Source organism: Geotrypetes seraphini, chromosome 4 (genome assembly GCF_902459505.1).
Source record: "Geotrypetes seraphini chromosome 4, aGeoSer1.1, whole genome shotgun sequence".
Taxonomy (NCBI): Eukaryota; Metazoa; Chordata; class Amphibia; order Gymnophiona; family Dermophiidae; genus Geotrypetes; species Geotrypetes seraphini.
Window position 1 is genome coordinate 66,980,674 of NC_047087.1, and position 22,678 is coordinate 67,003,351.

Genomic DNA, 22,678 nt, shown 5'->3' on the forward strand with positions numbered 1-22,678 from the left:
AATTAAGGGGAAAACAAGGGGAGGGATAAGGGCTGAGCTTCCCACCAGGAGAAGTGGGTGTGCGGGCCCCGTCGTCCTTTGCCCAGCAGACCTCAGGCTTGGGAACCATTAGGAGCAGCCATGGATCGTGCACCTCGCTGCGAATTGAGGTCAGAGCTGAGCTCTTTGCTTTTTCTCCTGATCCGCAGCAGTATAAGGTTACCATATGGCTCCAGAAAAAGGAGGCTGGATTGAGACATCCGGGTTTTACTTCCATGGAAGCTGCCCTCTTTTACTTCCGTTGCTTTCAATGGAAGTAAGACCCGGATGTCCCAATCCAGCCTCCTTTTTCGGCGGCAAGCCCGTGAGAGGGGGGACCTCCGAGGGTGTCGGGACGGCCGCCCGCGGCGAGGGAGCGGCTCTGATGTACGGGAACCCCCGTGCCAGCGTTTCCCCGCACAGGACGTGACCCGTGCCCTCTCCCTGTGCCCCCGGGGACAGAGGCTGCTGGCCCGGCTCCCGGGGGCGGTCACGTAACCGGCTGAGCTCAGAAGCCCACGGAGCCAAGAGGCGGCTCCTGGGCGGAGACTGGCAGTCGGCGGGCCATAAAGCCGGGCACTGGGGACCCACCGGCCGCAGATCCTGCGAGAGGGGCTGAGCCAGAAAGTCCGACGGAGCCCGGGAGCGGGGCAGACGGCAACTTCTCGGAACTTTCCCGGCCGCACCGCCCCAAGAGAGTGTTGGACATTGTCCCCCCGGGGAAAGCAGGGAAAGAGGGCGACGCCGCCGAGGAGAGGATCGAGCCAGCCGGCTCTGGACAGAAGACCCCGGGAAAGGGAGCGGCGTGGGCGATCCGTGCTCCAAACCATGGCCGCCCAGATCTGGCTACTGCTGCTGCTGCTCGGGCTCGCCCGCGGCTTCCCGCAGGTGGAGCTGGTGACCCCTCTGCGGAGCCCCGGGCCCGGGGCGAACTTCCTGCTGCGGGGCTTCGGGCAGACCCTGAGCCTGCGGCTGCGGCCCGACCGCGGCTTCCTGGCGCCGGGGCTCCGCCTGCAGCTCGCCGACGGCCCGCGGGGCTCCGACCTGGGCGGCTGCTTCTTCTCGGGCACGGTGAACGGCGATCGCGCCTCGGCCGCCGCTCTCAGCCTGTGCCGGGGGCTCCGCGGCGCCCTCTACCTGCGGGGCCACGAGTACTTCATCGAGCCCAGGAGCCCTGACGCGCCGGCCGCTACCCCCGGGACGCGCGCCCCGCTCGGGATGCACATCCTCCGCCGCAGGAAGAGCGCCGCCAGGTGCGGGGTCGCCGACCGGAGCCTGGGCGAGGAGGAACCGGAGAGCAATAGCCCGCCAGGTAGGGCTCGTTCGGGGAATGGAAACGTCTTGTAGCCCTGGGCGACCTTGCCACAGTACGGTGGAAGTTGCACCCTTGGGGGAGGGGGGACACGGCCTCTCCCCCCCTCCTAACCGATTTTTGACAGTTGCCCCTTGTCCTAAAATCCACTAGGCAGTTGAATCGGCTGGGTCTGGGGGAGGGGTTCCTGCCCTCGGTGCCTGGGCTAAACTGGCACAAAGAAGTCAGGAGTTGCCCCCGTTGGAAGTCCAGTGGGTGGAGTGCCAAGGCCAGGATCTAAGATGTCATTGAGCAAGGGGGGGCAGATGCTCTGGAGGGCACTTTACACGTGGAGCCCAGACTCTGTCTTCTCTCCTCAGCGGTTGCCTCACAGCAGACGCTCCACCATTTGCTGTAATAAAGCTGATTTATTGGGCTGGGTGTAGCACTTGAGTGCCTGAACTATTCAAGTGAAAAGTAGCCCCTTCCAGACATTGCAATTTCAGCAATTATAAGGCACCTAAATAGAGCTCCCTGAAAACGTTCCCTCCTCCTAAGAAAGTGTAGTTTCTCCTTATTAGCGGCTGTCTTTTCTTCCGTGTTTAGCTGAGGTCTGTGATGGGAAAGTGTTGCGCATTATATTCACCCACACTTCTCTCTCTTTCGTAACCAAGAGTCTGGAAATCGACGGCGAAAACGGTTTGTGTCTAGCCCTCGCTACGTGGAGACCCTCCTGGTGGCAGACCAGTCCATGGCGGAATTCCACGGCAGTGAACTGAAGCACTATCTCCTCACGCTCATGTCTGTGGCCGCCAAGCTCTACAAACACCCCAGCATCCGGAACTCTATCAGCCTGGTGGTGGTGAAGATTCTGGTCATCTATGACGAGCAGAAGGGGCCAGAGGTGTCCTCCAACGCTGCCCTGACACTGCGAAACTTCTGCAACTGGCAAAAACAGCACAACCCTTTGAGCGACCGGCATGCGGAGCACTATGACACTGCCATCCTCTTTACTAGACAGGTACAGTAAAGAAATCCGTCCACAGACCTTTCTGGTTTAGAATATGTCATTTAAGAGGACTAATGAGTATTGGTGTCGAAGTCGGTCCTCGAGGGCCGCAATCCAGTCGGGTTTTCAAGATTTCCCCAATGAATATGCATGAGATCTATGTGCGTGCACTGCTTTCAATGCATATTCATTGAGGAAATTCTGAAAACCCGACTGGATTGCGGCCCTCGAGGACCGACTTCGACACCTGTGTTAGAGAATGACAGGGGGACAAATTTGTCCCCGTCCCCGTAGGAACTCAATTTCGCCGTCCCATCCCCGCAAGTTTTGTCGCTATCCCTGTCCCGTTCCTGGAAGCCTTCTTAACTGCATAAGCTCCGAACACTTATGATATTAGAGTGTTTGAGGCTTGTGCAGATGAGGACGGAGCATACAGGAATGGGGCAGGGACAGGAAAAGAACTCGCGGGGATGGGGGAAAAATTTGTCCCCGTGTCATTCTCTATATCAGGGGTAGGGAACTCCGGTCCTCGAGAGCCGTATTCCAGTCGGGTTTTCAGGATTTCCCCAATGAATGTGCAGGTTATCTATTTGCATGCACTGCTTTTCAATGCATATTCATTGAGGAAATCCTGAAAACCCGACTGGAATTCGGCTCTCGAGGACCGGAGTTCCCTACCCCTGCTCTATATTGTATCAGCCTGGCAAAAGTGAAGCCAATGCTAACAGATCTGGTGAAGTCACAGAACTGAGATAAGGCTTCTTAAAAGATTAGCAGATATTTAAATATGCAAGCTTTTTAAAACTTCTCCAGCACAGTTAATAGGGATGGAAGAAAACTGAATTGTTACCATAGGGCAGGGGTAGGAAACTCCGGTCCTCGAGAGCCGTATTCTAATCGGGTTTTCAGGATTTCCCCAATGAATATGCAGGAGATCTATTTGCATGCACTGCTTTCAATGCATACTCATTGGGGAAATCCTGAAAACCCGACTGGAATACGGCTCTCAAGGACCGGAGTTCCCTACCCCTGCCATAGGGAATCTAGGTCCATAAATTAGATGCCCTCTGTAATGCACCACTTATGAGCATCTTTACTAGAAATGCCTTTCCAAATACCACAAATAGCGATGTCCTTTTTTATGAGCTTTGACAGACTGCCAGATCTGGCTGCTTCTTGCCAAGTGTAAGTGGTATGTCAGTGATGAATGACTATGTGGTGTTTCTTTCCAGGATCTCTGTGGTGCCCAGACCTGCGATACCCTCGGCATGGCTGATGTGGGAACTGTCTGTGATCCAAATCGAAGCTGCTCTGTCATAGAAGACGACGGCTTGCAGGCTGCCTTTACCACGGCTCATGAATTAGGTAATTAATGCAGGTCAGGGCAGACATGTGATTGCAGAAAAGTTCTGCATGCCAATCTGCTGATAAGGAGGCGGGGAAGTCTGTTAGTATAAATGCCATCCCATCATTATCAGATTTGTAAATCAGGCGCAGGAAACTTATTTTGCAGGGAGGACTTTTAGTGAGGAAACCGCTCAGCATTTAACACCGAGTAGCTCCAGTGCCAATCACCGTTCTCTTCTAAGATTAAGGAACGCCTTAGGGTCTGTTCTGGTATTTGGTCTTGGAATAATTTTATATGGATTATTAAGAATGAATGACTTAGGGAATCAGAAATCGCTCTGCAAGGAAATTCACAGTGGAGGGGCTTGGGCTCTGTTTGCTTCCAGCGAATTGGAGGGGAGAGGTTAGGAGGTGGGACTAGGGGCGTGTTACGTTCCACGAGTTAGAAAGAATTTATCTTGGCATTAGTGGGTGGTTAGGCACTGCGTGTCCTTTAGCTTTTAACACGCCTGCAGCCAGTGCTGGAAAAAGGCTGATGCGACCTCTCCATGTACCCCTCAGGGCATGTGTTTAATATGCCACATGATGAATCCAAGCAGTGTGGCAATCTCAATGGCGTGAACAGAGACACCCATATGATGGCATCGATGCTTTCCAACCTCAACCGAGACCAGCCGTGGTCTCCCTGCAGTGCCCGTATGGTCACCTCTTTTATGGACAATGGTTACGGTAAGTTTAACAAAATATGGATCTGCCTTTTTATGTTGTTTGAATTGCATAATTCAAGCTTTAAATATTATTTTCTAATTTTATAGACATCATTAAATAGTTACAGCTCTTAATGCAAAGGTCCATATGGTAGTAGTCTAATATATGTGCATTTTGTTTTGTTTTATTTATGATGCTTTCTTGTTAAACTTACTTTATGACCTCAGTATAACACAAAGAGGATACAGAAGCTTATTCAAATTTTGTTATTAATTGAAAACAGAAAGAGACGTGGCCTGTTTTTCTGACCTCAGATATAATGTATTGAAAGAGAACAAAACAACATATTTAAAGACACTTTTAGTAAGGGCTCCTTTTACACAAAGCCGCGGGCCAGCGAGGTCAATGCTCCGACGAGCATTGACCTCGCTGGCTCACGGTAGAAACCTCTATGGCGGCTTTATAAAAGCCAGCGTAAGTGCTCAGTGGCTCAGTGGCGCTGTTTGCACGGCCATAACGAATGAAGCCCTGAGTCATGATTTTTGGTTCCTGAGTCTTTGCTTAAGGATAATAATGTACATGGAGGGAAATTCTATAATGGGTCCTGATTAGATCATATTCTGTACAGGAAAGCAGGAGCCTACTCTCCATGATCTGGTGTACAAGCATGCACTTATGTCAGTCATAGAACTAGAGTAAGTGCTCATGCCTAAATGCTAGAGATACATGTGTAACTGATAGGTTATGAGCATGAGTCCCGCCCATGCTTTGTCCAGACACTACCTCAAATACATGCAGTGTAAGATATATGCATATTTATATAACAGTGCTTGGGCAAACTTTTGCCACATTCCCATGCATTTGCCTGTTTTATAATCATTGTATGAACATTTATTGCCATGTAAATGTTGTGCCTGCTTTAACCCTTTCATGTCCCTGGTTGCCATGTGGCAACAGAAATAAGTAAAGCTTTAATGGGCATGAAAGGGTTAAATAATTATAGTTCCCCCCCACACACACACACATAGTGAGCCTAAGATTGCAACATTCCAAAAAGGAACCCTGGTGTTTGGCCCAGGACCATCCTTGCAAAGATCAAACCTTGGTTGATTTTATACTGCTGTATATGGCCTCTCTGTGGTTAAGGAAATTACTGTACATTAGGGGGTAAGATAAGGGAGTGATTGAAGGCTCATGGTGCCAGACCCTGAGACTAGTTCGGACTAAGCTGGAAGTATAAAAACAGCAGCAAGAAACTGCAAGGTCCAGAAGATTTATTGGGTAAAAATCCTGGGCCTGTTTTAAGATACTGGAGTTGGAACTAAGACTCTTTGCAAAGGCTGAAGAAGAGGTCTTGGGAGTTTCAAAAGCTTACGCTTATTGACCTTTTTGCCCAATGAACTTGTTGGCTTTCTTCTAACAACGATTATAGGAGTATTTTGCAATTGGAGCAACGTTTAAGTACAACAGCAGTTTGGTTTGACATAGTATTCTGGGATAGGGCTGCTGTTGCAGAACGCATTCCCGTTCAGTCGGGAGCTTTTATTCCTATTCGTATTTAGTGAATTTTGCTAGCACAGAATGGACATTTTGATCAAACGCTTGCCTTATTCCATCCTGCTCTTCTAGGAGAGTGCTTGCTAGACAAGCCCCAGGAACCTCTTCAGCTGCTCTCCGACCTCCCTGGAACCCTGTTTGATGCCAACAAGCAGTGCCAGTTCACATTTGGAGATGAGTCCAAACACTGCCCAGATACAGCCAGCACATGTACCACCCTATGGTGTACAGGGATGTCCGGAGGGCAGTCCGTATGTCAAACCAAACACTTCCCTTGGGCAGATGGCACTAGCTGTGGAAATGGGAAATGGTGCATCAATGGCAAATGTTTGGACAAGACAGACAGGAAGCATTATGAGGTAAGGGTCCTAATGCCCAAGGCACTCCTACGAACTGCCTGTGACAATGCTGAAGTAATAAACAAATAAAACAAAAGGAAGGAAAATAAGTTGTCGCCCTTTTTATTGGACTAACGATACATTTTTTTACAAGCCTCGAAGGCAGATCTGCATTCAAAAGCTTGTCAGAAAAAAATGTATTAAAAAGGTATCGCCTTATTTTTCATTTTTTTGCATTTTGTTTTATTTCTATGTATTACCTTTAAAGAGGTCTAGTATAGCAGCCACACTATTTTATCCAGGTAGGCACGATTTTGTGTACTGTTAGAACTGTAGTATGGTTGAGGTTATGATGCATTGATTTGTGAAGGGAATTCGGTGTAATAGTCTAAGCATGCTATAAAGCAGTGGATTCCAGTAACCCTTAAAATTATGATCAGCTCTTGAAGAAATGTTAGCGTCTGAAATTCTTAGAAGCTTCTCGTGTTTAGCCAATCCCATCATTAAGAATCCAAGTCGGTCTCATGCGGACACCATACTGATACTTGCAGGATATGAATACAGCATAGAGCTGAAGAGCTAAACCCCTTACAGGGCATCACATTGATGCATGTAAAGTATGAATATACTGTAGCATGAACTGCTGGCAAGCAAATGTTCATCCAGCCCCATGCAGAAACCACATTTATACATGTAAGTTCACTCTAGCTATCCATGGATAGCTGGAGTGAACTTTTAAAAACACATCGCATTTTCCAAATAATATTTTCCCATTTTTTTCTTGAAAGAAAAAAAAAAAGTAAAAAGAGGAGAAATAAATTACGTTTGGTACAGCGATGAAAGAAGAAATAGGAGCAAGTTCAAAGTGTAGCATATTTGTTGATGTGCTTGTTGAAGTGCTGTCGATTCATCTTTTGCTTTGATGTAATTATAGAGTCCTGTCCACGGAGGCTGGGGAGCGTGGGGAGCATGGGGAGAATGCTCTAGAACATGTGGCGGAGGTGTACAGTATTCCCTTAGAGAATGCGAGAACCCAGTCCCGAGGAATGGAGGGAAGTACTGCGAAGGCAGGCGGGTGCAGTACCGCTCCTGCAACATTGAGGACTGCCTGGGGAAGAATGGTAAGTTGGCTATTTGTTCAAACATAAGTTCCTACCAAAAATACATAGCTTAAAAAACAATGCATGCCAATAAGTTTTGTTTTTTTTGAAAAGGAAAACAGGATCCCAGATATCCATACCAATGACCCAACAGATGTCAATTAGTAATACTTGGATGGTTAATAATAATAACAGTTTATATACCGCAGGACCGTGAAGTTCTATGCGGTTTACAATGGTTAGAAATGCTACAGATTGAGTAGAATTAACATAGTTAAAATCTATTGATTAACAGCTGTAGAGATCAGCTATTGTGGGAGAGATTGTGCAAATCAGCTTCCTATGTACTTTAAGAACAGATATGTTTTTAGGTGTCTTCTAAATTCCCCATAGCGTAAGTAATTGTTTCAGATCATTGCCCCCTAATGCTGCTTGATTACATAAGAAGCACCATCCCCGGATCAGACCTTCGGTCCATCAAGTCCGGTGATCCGCACACGCGGAGGCCCTGTCAGGTGTACACCTGACGTAATTTTTAGTCGCCCATATCCTTCTATGCCTCTCGTAAGGAGATGTGCATCTAGTTTGCTTTTGAATCCTAGGACGGTTGATTCCGCAATAATCTCCTCTGGGAGAGCATTCCAGGTGTCAACCACTCTCTGAGTGAAGCAGAACTTCCTGATATTAGTCCTGAACTTGTCCCACCTTAGCTTCATTTCGTGTCCTCTTGTCCGTGTCAAATTGGACAATGTAAATATTTTTTTCTGTTCTATTTTGTCGATTCCTTTCAGTATTTTGAAGGTCTCGATCATATCCCCATCATCCAAGTATTACCAGTTGATATCTGTTGGGTAAAATCGGTTTGGATATCTAAGATCCTTTTTTTTTCCTTTTCAAAAATTTATTGGCATGCATTGTTTTTTTAAGCTAGGTATTTTTGGTAGGAACTTATGGTGATTACATTTTCGTTTTTTTTTTGTAACACGATTTTTTCAAACCCCAGTAAAAGCAGAAGGACTGGCAGCACAAGTGACTGTGCTCTGTACTGCTGTATAGAGAACCTAGGGTCAGTCTGTGGGTCAGTTTATTTGGTCTCAAATCAGCCAGGGCAGGAAATGCAGTAGAATCGGCATCCACAGTCCCTGAAGAAGTATAGGTGCAGCTGTGGCATTTAGGCCGGGATTCTATAGATAGCACCTAGTTCCTAGGTGCTGTTGCACGCAGGTGTCAATCACCCACTCGATGCCCTTTATAGAACCGCACCAGAAGGCATTAAAGCACACGTCGACAATACATTTTCTCTGTCACGGCTCCACAAACGTGGACTTCCCTCCCCATTCACTTAAGGCAAATTTAAGAACAAGTTAAAATGCTTTCTTTTTAAAGATGCTTTTGACTGTTAGCTCCCCAGATTTGGATTGCTCCATAAAACACCAACCTCCGATCTCTAACTCTTCTGCTTAACCCTCCCTCTTGGGGGGGGGGGGGTGTTTCCTTCATTTTCTATCAATTATTCTATTTCTTACCCTTTTTTCCCTTTTGTAGCGTATGTCCTGTCCGTCTAGTCTACGTTGCCTGTATTGTCTCCCTGAAAGTTGTGAATGTTTTAGCCATGGACATCGCTTAGAAGTATGATTAAGCAATTAATCAAATTTTAAATAAAATTTGAAAACCTTAGGCACACTGCCATTTAGGCCAGGTTTTTTTCTTGGCCTAAATGAGTGCAACTAAGGTAGGCACCTACCGGCGCCTAAGTGAAAACATGTCCCAAATCTGCTCCAAATCCATCCCTAATCATGTCTACTTGCCAGTAGGCGCCTTGGCATATTTGCCTACCTTAAAGTGGTAGGCACTTACTGAGTTAGGCGCCTACCGGCTAATTATTTTTTAAATGTTTTTTAATTGATTTTTAAATGGTTCTTTCAATTATCAGTGCTGATTAAGACAATTAAAAACTTAAGTTAGGTGCCTAGATCGGCTAGGCATACCAGTTTAGGCTCTGTTTATAGAATCTGGCCCTTAGCAGCCAAATTTAGGGCTCATGATCCCAGGGTTCTGAAAAGAGGTATGATATGTGGCCTCCTGGCCTTGACTGGGACTTGCTGAGTAATCGGGCTAAGAGGATTGGGAGAGGATGTGAGACAGGCAAAATTTCCGGTTAGATACAAAGATTCATAGTGCCAGATCCTAGCTCTGTCTTCAGTTGAACTGGGAGCTGAAAGGAGCACAATGAAACTTCTAGGCCAAAGAATGAGAATAAGATTGAAGACCCTAATAACCATGCAACAATCATCAATATACTGATCCTCTAATGACAATGTCTCTACAGGTAACACATTCCGAGAAGAGCAGTGCGCGGCTCACAACGACTTATCCGGTTCCACTTTTGGAAAAGTTCCTGCAGTACAGTGGGTTCCCAAGTTTGCTGGTGTTTCTCCAAAGGACAGATGCAAACTCGTGTGTCGTGCCCAAGGCACCGGATATTTCTTTGTTCTGCAACCTCAAGTAAGTTGACCATTTCCTCAGCACAGGCAAATTTAGACTATTGTATGTTGAAAGGAAACCTTTGTTCATACAGCTAAATCAGACTCCCAAGTTCTCCACAGGCAATGAAATTTGCAGATGTGCACATTTCCATAATTCAGGATCATTTTAAAGCTCATTATGTAATGCTATTGTAGGATTGATGCTGATGTGTAATAAGGTTTATAATTATCGTAACAGGTTTTGCTAGATTATCATTCTGTTCTCTAATACATGTGAGCTGAAGATGAGCCCTCCTGCTTCAGGCCGCATTAAGTTAATAAACTCAGAGAATGATTAAAGACACATCATCTGTTTAGTGTTTCAACAAATGAACCAGAAACACTATCCTCACATACCTCAAAGAATGCATTCAGCTGACCTTACTCTTTCCCCAGAGAAGCTAAAAAATGTAGCAACTAGAAAACTCCATAAATTCTTCCTTATTTTTTTGGTGGACACTATACAGTAGTAATAAAGATGGCCACTAGTACTCAGGGGGGTTGATATCCAGCAGGAGATAATTGGGGTGTGGCCTCCTACCTGGTTATCTCCCACTGACTGGGTGAACCCCAGATTTTCAGTGACACATATTGAGAGAGTGCTCCTGAAAATATAAGGAGACTACAAGATACTATTTGGTTAGTGTTGTAATGGACCAGGAGTGGAGTCATGGCAGAGCCAGGAGTTACCTAGGCACAGTTGATATTCAGTGCCGGTACCCAGATAACTATCCAGTTAACCTAGGACAATCTTAAGTTAACCAAGTATCTACGTAAGTATCCTGTTGAATATCAACAGTACCCGAGTAATTCTCAGCAGGCCTACTTATGCCGTCGCCATCTTAGTTGGAGAAAATGGTCCAGTGAGATGATGATATGCTTCTAGGAGAAGAGACAAAACAACAAAAGAGTTCTTGCCTTAAATTGTAACACACAGAAAAAGAAAGGCAAGTGAGATATCTAAATCAACCAACAGTTTCTTTATTAGAGTCTCAGTCGGTGACCCACCTGGGATCCCAGTTTCGGCAGTGTGAACTGCCTTCCTCAGGAGATATATAGTCAACAGGGGTATAGATAAATGCTTGCTAAAACAATCGCGTTATAGCAGACATTATCAGTACTGTATAAACAGATCGCCTTGGCGTCTTCTCAATGAATGCATACTGATATTGTCTGCTACAACTCGATTGTTTTATCGAGGATTTTCCTATACCACCGTTAACTATATATCCCCTGAGGAAGGCAGTTCACACTGCCGAAACTGGGATCCTAGTCAGGATCATTGATTGAGACTCTATTAAAGGAACTGTTGGTTGATTTAGACATCTCACTTGCCTTCAAGGGGAAGAGCGTTGAGAAAGCTTCGGGCGAAATATATTGGCTTGAAGTTCTCCAACTCTGTGACCATTAAGCTAAGTAAACTATTAAACAAATATGTAAGAAATAAGTTAAGAAATTTTGAAAAAGTTTACACAATTATTACTAGAATAAGAACCGAGGACGAGTGGACACGTAAAGCTTAAGACAATGAAATGCTTGAGCCTTGAGTGGTGCCACTGAGGTTCTGGGATTACAGTATATAACACTTGGTAGATATTGAAGAGTATAGTCAGATATATGTACCAGCACAATTTAGCTGGTAATGGCCAGTGTTTGAATATTTCATCATAAGTGCAATTGTGCTCTTTGTTGTGTTTCCATGCTTCTCCGCCTTACTCCCGCTATAGAGAATACACCACACTTTCACACATCTGATGATAAATGATCAAGTAATGACAGATAAATAGAGAGACTCTGCACATTTATGTGCAAGTAAAATGTTATCTTCATTTTATTTCACCAGGTTATTGATGGGACTCCTTGCAGCCCAGATTCTACCTCTGTCTGTGTCCAGAGTCAGTGTGTAAAAGCTGGATGTGACCGTGTCATAGGCTCCAGTAAGAAATTTGACAAGTGCGGTGTCTGTGGCGGCAACGGGACTACGTGCAAGAAGATGTCTGGCACTTTAATCAGTTCAAGGTACGTAGAAAACAGACATCATGCTTCCAGCACGTTGAGATTTTGAACTCCTTGCTGCAAAATCTGCAACTGCTGGATCATGTGTGGGCTTATAGTTTAACTGAGTTATGCAAAGTCCAGTTAATAAGTTACCTGTTAAAAGGAAATGCCTGGTGAAATGCAGTTTCGCAGAATAAACTTTGCCATCACAGCAGTCAGAAGATCTAACATTGAACTTTTTTCTTTGCCTGCAGACCTGGATATCATGACATTGTCACTATTCCTGCTGGAGCAACAAATATTGAAGTGAAGCAGCAGCACCAGAAGGACTCTGGGCACGACAGCAGCTTCCTTGCCATCAAAGCTGCTGATGGCACATACATTCTGAATGGTGACTATACGCTATCTACACTGGAGCAAGACATTACCCACAAGGGCAATGTGTTGAGATATAGTGGTGCTTCTGCTAGTTTGGAACGCATTCGCAGCTTCACTGCCCTTAGAGAGCCTTTAACTATCCAGGTCCTTATGGTGGGTGAATTACCACGGCTTCGAATCAAATACACCTACTTTGTGAAGAAAACAGACAAGTCTTACTTGAAGAAGCTTCCTGGTAAAAATAAAGACTCTTTCAATGCTATCAAGGAGACTGTCTTATCTGAATGGGTCATCCACGAGTGGGGAGAATGCTCCAAAACATGTGGGTCAGGCTGGCAGAGGAGATCGGTTGAATGCAACGACCCCAGCGGGCTGCCTGCTACGGACTGCACAAAAGAGCTGAAACCACAGGAGCTTCAGCCTTGTGCAGACTTCCCGTGCCCCCAGTGGCAGCTGGGAGATTGGTCACCATGTTCTAAGACCTGTGGCAAAGGTTTCAAGAAAAGACCTTTGAAATGCATTTCGTATGATGGACATAGTCTACCACAGGAGAGCTGCGAGCCCTCAAAGAAGCCCAAACATTCCATAGATTATTGCACTGTTACAAACTGCAGTTAAACCGGATGCTATGTTGAAAGCTCAATGAACAGAAGGCAGCATTTTGCTGCAGACGGGAAAGTGCAAGGTTATTTTAGCACAGCTAGTTCTAAATTGTGGATTGTTGTGGTGAAAAGTCTTCGAGATGGCACAGTGAGAGTAAATGCAGGCAGTGTTGCTTTAGGAAAGAGATCTGTCTTCACAGGCCAGGAGATGGTAAGCCAGTGTCACTGAATCTGTCATGCTAAGTAGATGTAGCCCAAGGGCATTATCAGTTTCTAAGCCTGTTGCACGTCAAATGTTTGTATAGGTCAGTGCCTCTCAACCTTTTCCTCGAGACACACTCAGCCAGTAAGGATTTCAGGATACCCACAATGAATACGCATGATAGAGATTTGTAGGGCATGCAGATTTATCTCGTTCATTTTCATTGTAGACATCCTGTGTGTTGAGGACTGGGTTGAAAACCCCTGGCATAGATGAATCAAAAGTAAACATGGTGGCTGAATGTGCCACAGAGGGAGTCTGGAATCGCTTCTGGGTTCGGGCACATGGTGTTGGTCAGATTCCAATGTTCAGGGCAGGTGGCCATGAAGTAACAGCAGGAAGCTACCTCACTAAGAGACCTATATAGTAATCCGGTGCTCCACATGTTTCCTATTTTAATACTTAAAAGTCGCATATGAGCCAGATGATGAGGAAAACAAAAGAGCAGGTGGAGCCTGTGAACATTCACTGATTCACAGGCACCATGCTGACTGCCCCTACTGGGCATAAGTCACAGAGGAGGTCCACTAGGAGTAGGACCTCATCTACCGATGATGTGGCTAAGGGTCTATGTATCTTCCCCTAGATCTGCCACATTTGTCATACACACTGATGCTCTTAATTTCATGCTGATGCCAAAGAAATATTACAATGGCCGCCATCAGATAGCAGCTTCTACTGGCGCCCTTGTCTTTCTCCTCCCTAGGCATGTTTGAGCTAAGGCTGTGCCAGCACACCAGTTAAAAAGCTTTCAGAGTCAGGGTAGAATTCCTTACCTTGTTTAGGCCAGTATATTGTGCATGTGACGTATATTTTTGTGCAGATTGTATATAGAGATGTATTTCTGGCACATGCAAACTATTTGTTAAATTTATTTTAAATGTTAAGCTGGTAGCTCAGCTGGCAAGTGGTGTGTAATGCTATGTGCAAGGTTCCCAGTTGGATTCTTAAGTTGGGTCTTCCACTTCCCTCATTGACTGGGGATGCTGCAGAGAGGTGCGTGATAATTGTGTACAAGTAACCATATTCAGGGCCCGTGATTGGAGAGTTCTGCAAGGAGCCTTGATTCACGGACCCTGGCCAAAAACTGACATTGAAATGATCAGTCTATGCATGTAGGGCAACGGTGGGGGAGAAAGAAGGAGGATGTGAAATTCAAAAATGAGGTTCATGGCACCAGATCTCAGCTCAGGTTCTGACTGAAATGCCAATACAAAGGAAATTGACAGGTTAAGGGAAAAAAAAAAAAAGAGAAATATGAATTCCAGTTATAAACATTGACTAAAGACAGTAACAGACATCTGAAAAGTTAGGTCAAGTGTCATAAAGTGGGGCAGCAAAGATTTGAAATAGCTGGTCAATCCCCAGCCACGTACCATTGAATGTTTCCTGGACGTTCTTGTCAGTTTTATGCACTGAGAGAGAATATGGCTTTTTCATATGTACATAGGAAAAGAAATTAATATAATACATACTTTATAAGTATTTGTTTTCATTCCTTCTGTGAAGGAGTACCATTTGACATAAATCTGTATAATGAACCTATTTATTTTTGTACATTTTAATATGATATTTTAAGTTATCATTTTTTAAAAAGTACATATAACAAGGATAGAGTATTTATACAATACAGTACGTTAATAGAGACAATAAAAATATGATGGATTCTGGAACTTGTGTCCTATTTTTTTCCTGATATGGCTATAACTGTCAAAACCACGTATTCAGCTCATATACCAGTATTAGGCCCTGAGTCCATGTACCCGCAATCTAGATGTTATCAATATTATAACAGGGCCTCAGCGACACCACTGAAGCATTAATCCGTTCTCTTGGCAGAGCATAGAAGTGGTGAGGTATTCCACTGAACAGGTTCTGGATTACTAAGGTGCTCGTTTGTAGCATTTAAAGATGTCCTGTGGCAAAGTCGTATAAGGGGAAAAGAATGGTGGAGATGTAGCAGGATGCCATAAAATGCTGTCCTTGCACAAACAGTAGGAATATTCTCAGTTCATGCTCCGATATGCTGCTTTAGACTGCCTGAGTTTTGAAATTACTGTACTGTGAGGTAGTGATGATTTAAAAGAATAGCATAAAATCCACAGGGCATCCAGGAAAAGAAAATGCCCCTTCCCCAGCTACCCTTCACCCCCTCAAGTGCAGAGGCAAGGGGAGAGGTAACGGCCAAAAGGAAAGGGCAGAGCATGTAAGTATAAATATACAGTAACATTACAGGCCATGAGGTAGGCAAGCTACAAATCTCAAGGTTGGCTGTGGCTGTATACTGTCAAGTAAGCAGCCACAGTTATCTGGGAGTCCTAGATCTTTTGAGCCACAATCTCATTGGGTTTGGCAGATGAGGGAGGGAGGGGAAGAAGGCTGAAGGAGAAGTAGGGCCAGTGTTAGGGCATAGCACCAGGACAATTGCCCCGGGTCTCCTTGCCTTAGGGGGCCTCAAGCCTGCCCCCATCTGAAGGGCCCTTCCATGGGTTTTGCCCTGGGTCCTTAAAATATCTAACACCAGCTCTGAACACAGAAAAGAGGCAAGCGAGATGTCAAAATCCACCAAGCAGTTACTTTATTGTAGAAAGTCACAAAATCTAAAAAGGCACCAACTAGGATCACAATTTCAGCATCCGTGGATGCCTTCCTCAAGGGACAAATAACATGCAGGTTCCCAGGCCTCCAAAAATGACTTAAAATAAACTCAACCATAGATAAGATACTTCACCCAGTCAGCTACTACAGCTGGAACCCAGCAGTCGGAGAGAGGATTCCATGAGGAAGGGTGTAGAAGAAGAGAAAGAACTGCACTGACCATGCACACACCCCAGGGAAGGGCAGCGACAAAGAGCCCAAAGGAATGATCATGTAAAGAAGGCCTTAGGAAATTTGGTGAACTTTCAAAGAGAGACCCTTCAGGAAAGAGACTTGGGAGTACTTGTAGACAAGTCAATGAAGCCGTCCGCGCAATGTGTGGCGGCGGTGAAAAGGGCGAACAGAATGCTAGGAATGATTAAGAAGAGGCTCACAAACAGATCAGTGAAGGTTATCATGCCGCTGTACCAGGCCATGGTGCGCCTCCACCTGGAATACTGCGTCCAACACTGGTCGCCGTACATGAAAAAGGACATAGTACTACTCAAAAGGATCCAGAGAAGAGTGACAAAAATGGTTAAGGGGCTGGAGGAGTTGCCTTACAATGAGAGGCTAGAGAAACTGGGCCTCTTCTCCTTTGAAAAGAGGAGACTTGAGAGGGAACATGATCGAAACATTCAAGATAATGAAGGGAATAGACTTAGTAGAGACAGGTTGTTCACCCTCTCCAAGGTAGAGAGAACGAGAGGTCACTCTCTAGAGTTAAAGGGGATAGATTCCGTACAAACGTAAGGAAGTTCTTCTTCACCCAGAGAGTGGTGGAAAGCTGGAACGCTCTTCCGGAGCCTGTTATAAGGGAAAACACCCTCCAGGGATTCAAGACAAAGTTAGACAAGTTCCTGCTGAACTGGAACGTACGCAGGTAAGGCTAGACTCAATTAGGGCACTGATCTTTGACCTAAGGGCTGCCGCATGAGCGGACTGCTAGGCATGATGGACCACTGGGCTGACCCAGCAGCGGCAATTCTTATGTTCTTAGTACAGCTGTCCAACCGTGGTTAATATTGCCTGTAGACTGATCTGTGTTATCAGAACTGTTGGCATGCAACAGTACAGTCTGTCTGATCACTTTCTTCCATACTACAAGAACATGAACCCAAAGGCAGATGCTTTTAGATACAATATTTATTTACTTATTTGGTTTTCTATCCTGTCCTCCCATGAGAGGTCAGAATGGGTTTATTTATTTATTTTTATTTATTATTTTTTTTTATTTATTTATTTATTTATTTGTATACCCTTCCACACCCAGTGCACACAGCCATCCTATGGGCTAGATTCACAAAGCAAACCGATCAGTTTGCGAGCCCTTTGCGACCTGATTTCCCTCTGACCCAAATTCACTAATCTGTGTAGCGATCCCATCCCGATCCGTGCATGCAAATGAGGGGAATCGGCATGCAAAGCAGGAAGGAAGCGATTCACTAAAATAAAAAAAGCAACACCGACTGGGCTGGCCGATCCAAAGTAAGTGACTGCTGAGGACCAGTCGCTGAGGTCCTTTCTGACTGCCCTGCCTTCTGCCACCCTGCTTCTCTGCCCCATCTCAGCCCTGATCTCCTGCCCTTCCCCGCACTGCGGGCCCGTGGTTTTAACCCACTGGTTTAAAGTGGGTTAAAACCACGGGCTCGCTGGGCTGTTTTTTTTTTTTTTAAAAAGTCTCGGGTCTTAGACGCATGCGCAGACCATCTACAGAGGATTTGCGCTCGCGTCGGGATCGCTCTCTAGCGATCCATGCAGTGGGGGGGGGGACATATCAACGATCATCCCCTTTTGCATGCAGGCCTTTTGTGAATTCATCGACCTGCATGCAATCAGACACAGATCGGACATGGAATCGGGGGTTAGTGAATCTATGTCTCCTTCTTTTCTTTGGCCCACCTACACAAACATCCAACTTGTCCCTCTCAGCCAGCATATTCCTCCCCCCACCACCCCATTCTCCCTTCCACAGGCAGCACTTTTTTCATTCAGCTCAGCCCATTTACATGCAACACTCCCCCTTCCTCCTACCCCACAGGGAGTCTTCATTTTCACCCTCCACCTCTTCCACATGTTTTTTTATTCCTTTGTTATCCTGCCTATTCTAAAAAAGGCAACCTCGATTTTTAAATGTTTTTGCTATGATGCGAGGCTCCTGCTACAAAGCAACACTCTACTTATACAAAGACATACTTTGGCAGCACCAGGGGGTGACCATCTTCAGCTCCATCAGTGTCCGCTCGCATCCTATATAATCGGATTGGGGAAGATTCCCACTCTCAACCGTGATCTTCCTCTCCTGCTTGTTTACTTGCTACCTTCCCAAGTCTACCACAGCTAAAAAAAAACAACCCAAAAAAAGGTACATGGGATCTTTCTTAGATATGTGCTACTGCTGGCTCTGCTGTCCCCCCCCCCCCCCCCATGGAGACATTCTGTATTGGAGGTTGAGAATTAGCAGAGCTAGATGTGTGTGCAAAAAGCAAAAGCCCAACATCTTTTCAGATTTTTGCCACATAGATCTAGGAAGGTAGTGGAAGGGAAGGTGGAAACAGAAGATTGTGAATGCCAGAAGAGAAAAAGGAAGTGATGTAATTATGGGTGAAGAGTAAGGAAGGAGTGTTACTCACTTATTACAGCCAGTGTGTGGGGGTTCTCTGAGGAAGCCACTGGCGAAACGCGTCAGGACCCGCTGGAGTGAGGCAACTTCCTAACTATCTCACCTTCATTTAAAGCTAAGTTTTTTTCACAAAATAATCACTACTTAATTTGATTGAAGATTGCGTTTTTCATAAAGAAATGAACACTTTTCAAGATTTAATAAGATACAGTTAAATACCTTTCTACCGATTGAAGATGGTGCAATGATAGACTACTGAAAACATTTACATGGACTTGTCCCCGGTTTGTGATTTTCTTAACATTTCATGGTTCTGAGCACCTTCTCGGTTCCAAAGATTTATACTTCTATAGTTCTTTTTTTTTTTTGGTTTGCTGACAGAAGAGAAAAAGAGACAGAGAGAGAGAGAGAGAGACAGAAAGGAGATGTTGGATGGTAGAGAAAGAGACAGAGAAGATGCTGGATGGTAGGGGAGGGTCAAGAGAGGAGACGATGAATGGAAGGGAGAGAAGGAAGAGTTAGTGGAAGATGGGAATAAGAGGAAGGGGAATGAGAAGTCTTGGGTGAGAGAAAGAGATAGAAAGCTGTAGGCAGCGGGCAGAAGCAGTAAAAGGAGATTACATAAGAATATAAGAGCTGCCATTCATGCTGACTTTGAAATTCTCTGACATCTCTCCTGCTCCAGCCATTTTCCTATCTCATGGTCCTGTCCTCTACTGCTGATAATAGGGACACGAAAGACTGCCGGAACTGGCAAATGTTGTGTGAGGCTGTGGCAGGTGGTCTCGGGTCTGGGCTAATTATAACAGTGGTGCAGTGATTAAAGCTACAACCTCAGCACCCTGGGGTTGTAGATTCAAACCCATGCATCTCCTTGTGACCCTGGGCAAGTCACTTAATCCCCCCCCCCCCTCATTGCCCTAGGAATATTAGATAGATTTTGAGCCCACCAGGACAGACAGAAAAAAAATGCTTGAGTACCTGAATAAACTAATGTAAACCATTCTGAGCTCTCCTGGGAAAACAGTATAGAAAACTGAATAAATAAATAGTTCCTGGAAACCCATGGGTTCTCCCAAATTCTTAGCAGCTTCAAATGAAGTACCTTTGAAACTCTCAACCTGCTCATATCACATGCTGGTTAATAAGCACCGTTCTGTGGCACACTCATGAATTAGATGCTTTTGATCATAATATAAAGGTGTTTCAGTTTTACAAACTAATTTGTGAGAAGAAAGGCCACTGACATTGGGTGAGTTGAAAACTCCATTGAAGCAAAGGTTGATGATTCTGTGTTTGAACTGTATTTTTTTTTTCCAGAGTTGGGCTTGATTTATTAGGTTTTGGGGAAATTTTATTTTGCTTTCCAGCTTTCACGTAGATCTACCGAACCAGAAAATGTGGTTGATGTAGTTGAATGGTTTGAGAGATAATGAAAGTGTAGGCAAAATGATGTTGATACTGACACCTTGTGGCTAATTCCTGTATTGTTGTCTATCCTCAATATCAATAATGATCTGGGAATACTTTTTTTAATTTTTTATTTATGAAACTTTTATCATATACATTCAGAGAAATGCATGAACAGTAATATAAAATAAAATCATATATATTAAAGATGAAAAGAAAATATTAAATATTATACTTTAGCTTATGATTGGAGAGTCAAGATTTGCACAAGAAAAAAAATCCTTTATAAAGAGTTGCACAACAGTTTAGAACAGCTAGTTAAGGTCCTATGCTTAAGCATTAGAAACTACTGGACTTCCTTAGCAATCAAACATTCCAGAAGTTGTTTCTGCTCCAGAAACAAATATGAATTAGATTCAAAAATTACAAAACAACATGAAGGAAATTTCAAAATAAATGTACCAGGTAGAGGCCAAAACCTTTTGCTTCAGGACCAAAAAACCTTTTTCTAACTTGGGTCACTCATAACAAGTCAAGAAAACTTTTTTATAATTGAGTAAAAAAACAAACAAACATCTGGTTCATATTCCTAAAATATTATTTGAACACCAAGTTACGGTCAGGATCCAACACAAAAGTGACCACAAGAGTTGGCTTCCCTTATATCAGTTCCATAGCTAACTCAGGAAACACAGTTAAATTCATATGGATGCAAACAAGCTCTGGGTCTCAATTGAGTCTCAAGTTGTGTAGAAAACCCGCATTGCATTTAGAAAATTGAGAAGACAGTACTTATAGGACCTGTCCAGGCTTTTAAAATGCTTCCCATATTAACTTCATTGTTACTTCTGCCAATAATCCAACTCTGGTGTTCTTCCAGAAAGCATCCTACATAATTTCTCTGCTCTGGGGGCCACAATAGAAGCTCCACAAATAGCTGCCTCAACCAATCCACTTGGCAAGGAAATAGCAGCATGAGTCTCTCCAACAGTGTCAGCTAAATCAGAGACAGAGACCTCCTGCTGCACCATGCATCCCGATGCAGTCACATTTCTGGACAACAGGAATGGCAGACAAATCTCAGGGCTTAATGACACCCTTTCCGAGCTGAGCTCCACAGTGTCCATGGAGCCGCACAAAGTTACAGTCGATGTACTCAGCTGTCCGAAGTCACAATCTTCCAATGTTGACTGCCTCGGGTAAGGAATAGAAGCCTGAACAGTAAGGTATGTCCAAATCTTTCCTCTTCTCTTCCCCATTGTAGTTGGATAGAGCAGCCATCCATTCCTGCTCTCCTCTTCAAGTTACCATATCTTGATTCTCGCAGGTTTGGAACACTCTTCGTCTGGTTTCTTCTCAGAGGCCTGTCAGATATGAGGCCCTACAGCACAGCCCTTCAAGTCACTGAAACACACAAGCCCCTCCACCACTACAAGGTGGTGCCCCTTTGGAAAGGTGGGAATATTTTTTTTTTGTTTTTATAGTTAATCTTCTGCACATTCCATATCTAGAGCTGACGTTTTCGAATGAAGTATAATTTATTGAAACTGAATAAGAAATGTCAGAGGCATTTGCTGGAAGGACATACAAAGAGCAGCAGGCATATATAAAGAGTGGAAATTGGACTGGTTTCCATTTTCCATTGTTGTTCTTAACCAAGTCACTTAACTCCATTTTGACTGTAAACCCTCTGCGGACAGGGAAATATCTAGAGTACCTCAACATAACTTGCTTTCAATTGCTACTGAAAATATGTGAACAAAATTATCTTCCCTCCCTTCATAATGCATGCATAGTCAAAGAAAGCAGCTTCTGCTTATGCATTTGGCAGACAGAGCAAAGCAGCAACAACACAGTCAATTAATTGTCCCTTTCTGGTCTCAAACCTACTTTAATTAAATCCAGCTTTAATTACTCTACTTTCTGTAAAGACTTCTTTTGCTGAGAAGGTATCATTACTGTTTAATAAATGTAGTTTAATGGAAATAAGTAGCTTTTTGGTATGCTTGTAAGGTATATGTACAAAGTACTCTTGCAAAACATTTTTTGTGATTTCTTAAAAGACAACAGAAAGCAGCACTCCAAAAAGCTCTTCTCAGGGCAAGGATGGGCGGTCTATATTCTGATGCTGTAATTAGGGGAAGGGGAGGAAAAATCCATTGTCTGCTATTGAGACAGATGTGGGAAAGCCACTGCTTGCCCTGGGATCGCTAGCATGGAATGTTGCTACTATTTGGGTTTCTGCTGGGTGTTTGTGACCTGGATTGGCCACTGTGAAAACAGGACATTGGGCCAAATGGATCATTGGGCTGACCTGTATGGCTATTCTTATGTTCTTATAATCAATTCTCTATAGTATATCTTGATGAGTGTATATTACAAAGGGTTCAAATTCCTTATGCCTCCAGAGTTGAGAATAAGAGGCAGATAAAGGACACGAGATCTTATTTTGTCTATTAGACCTATCCACATCAACTGCCCAGCTGTACAATCCCTTCCTTGCCCATGGAGATGGCATACTTGTTCTAGCCCCACTCTTGCTTATGTGTTAAGTAGAAATCATTGAGCAATCATAACTCTGCAATACTAGCCGCCCCCCACTCTTCAGGGCATAGGGAGATCAGTATTCAAAAGCATTTATTTAGGTAACAGGGGTGCTGAATAGGCAGTTGCACGGGGACAGAAATCCCACCCGTCCCCGCCAGGATCCTCTCTGTCCCCACCCGTCCCCATCAGGATCCTCTCCGTCCCCACCCGTCCCCGCCAGGATCCTCTCCGTCCCCACCCATCCCCATCAGGATCCTCTCCGTCCCCACCCGTCCCCGCCAGGATCCTCTCCGTCCCCACCCATCCCCGTTAGGATCCTCTCCGTCCC

At 44.7% G+C, this 22,678-nt stretch overlaps 1 protein-coding gene across 1 annotated transcript; it reads left to right on the forward strand.

The window, feature by feature from the left end:
- Positions 1-324: 324 nt before the first annotated feature.
- On the forward strand, positions 325-14,803 carry ADAMTS1 (ADAM metallopeptidase with thrombospondin type 1 motif 1). The gene is made up of 9 exons (XM_033940149.1): positions 325-1,330; positions 1,984-2,330; positions 3,551-3,683; positions 4,227-4,394; positions 6,003-6,289; positions 7,203-7,389; positions 9,698-9,873; positions 11,737-11,912; positions 12,146-14,803. The coding sequence occupies exons 1-9, from the start codon at positions 847-849 to the stop codon at positions 12,885-12,887; spliced, it is 2,700 nt and encodes an 899-aa protein (XP_033796040.1). The 5' UTR covers positions 325-846; the 3' UTR covers positions 12,888-14,803.
- The last annotated feature ends 7,875 nt before the right edge of the window (positions 14,804-22,678 follow it).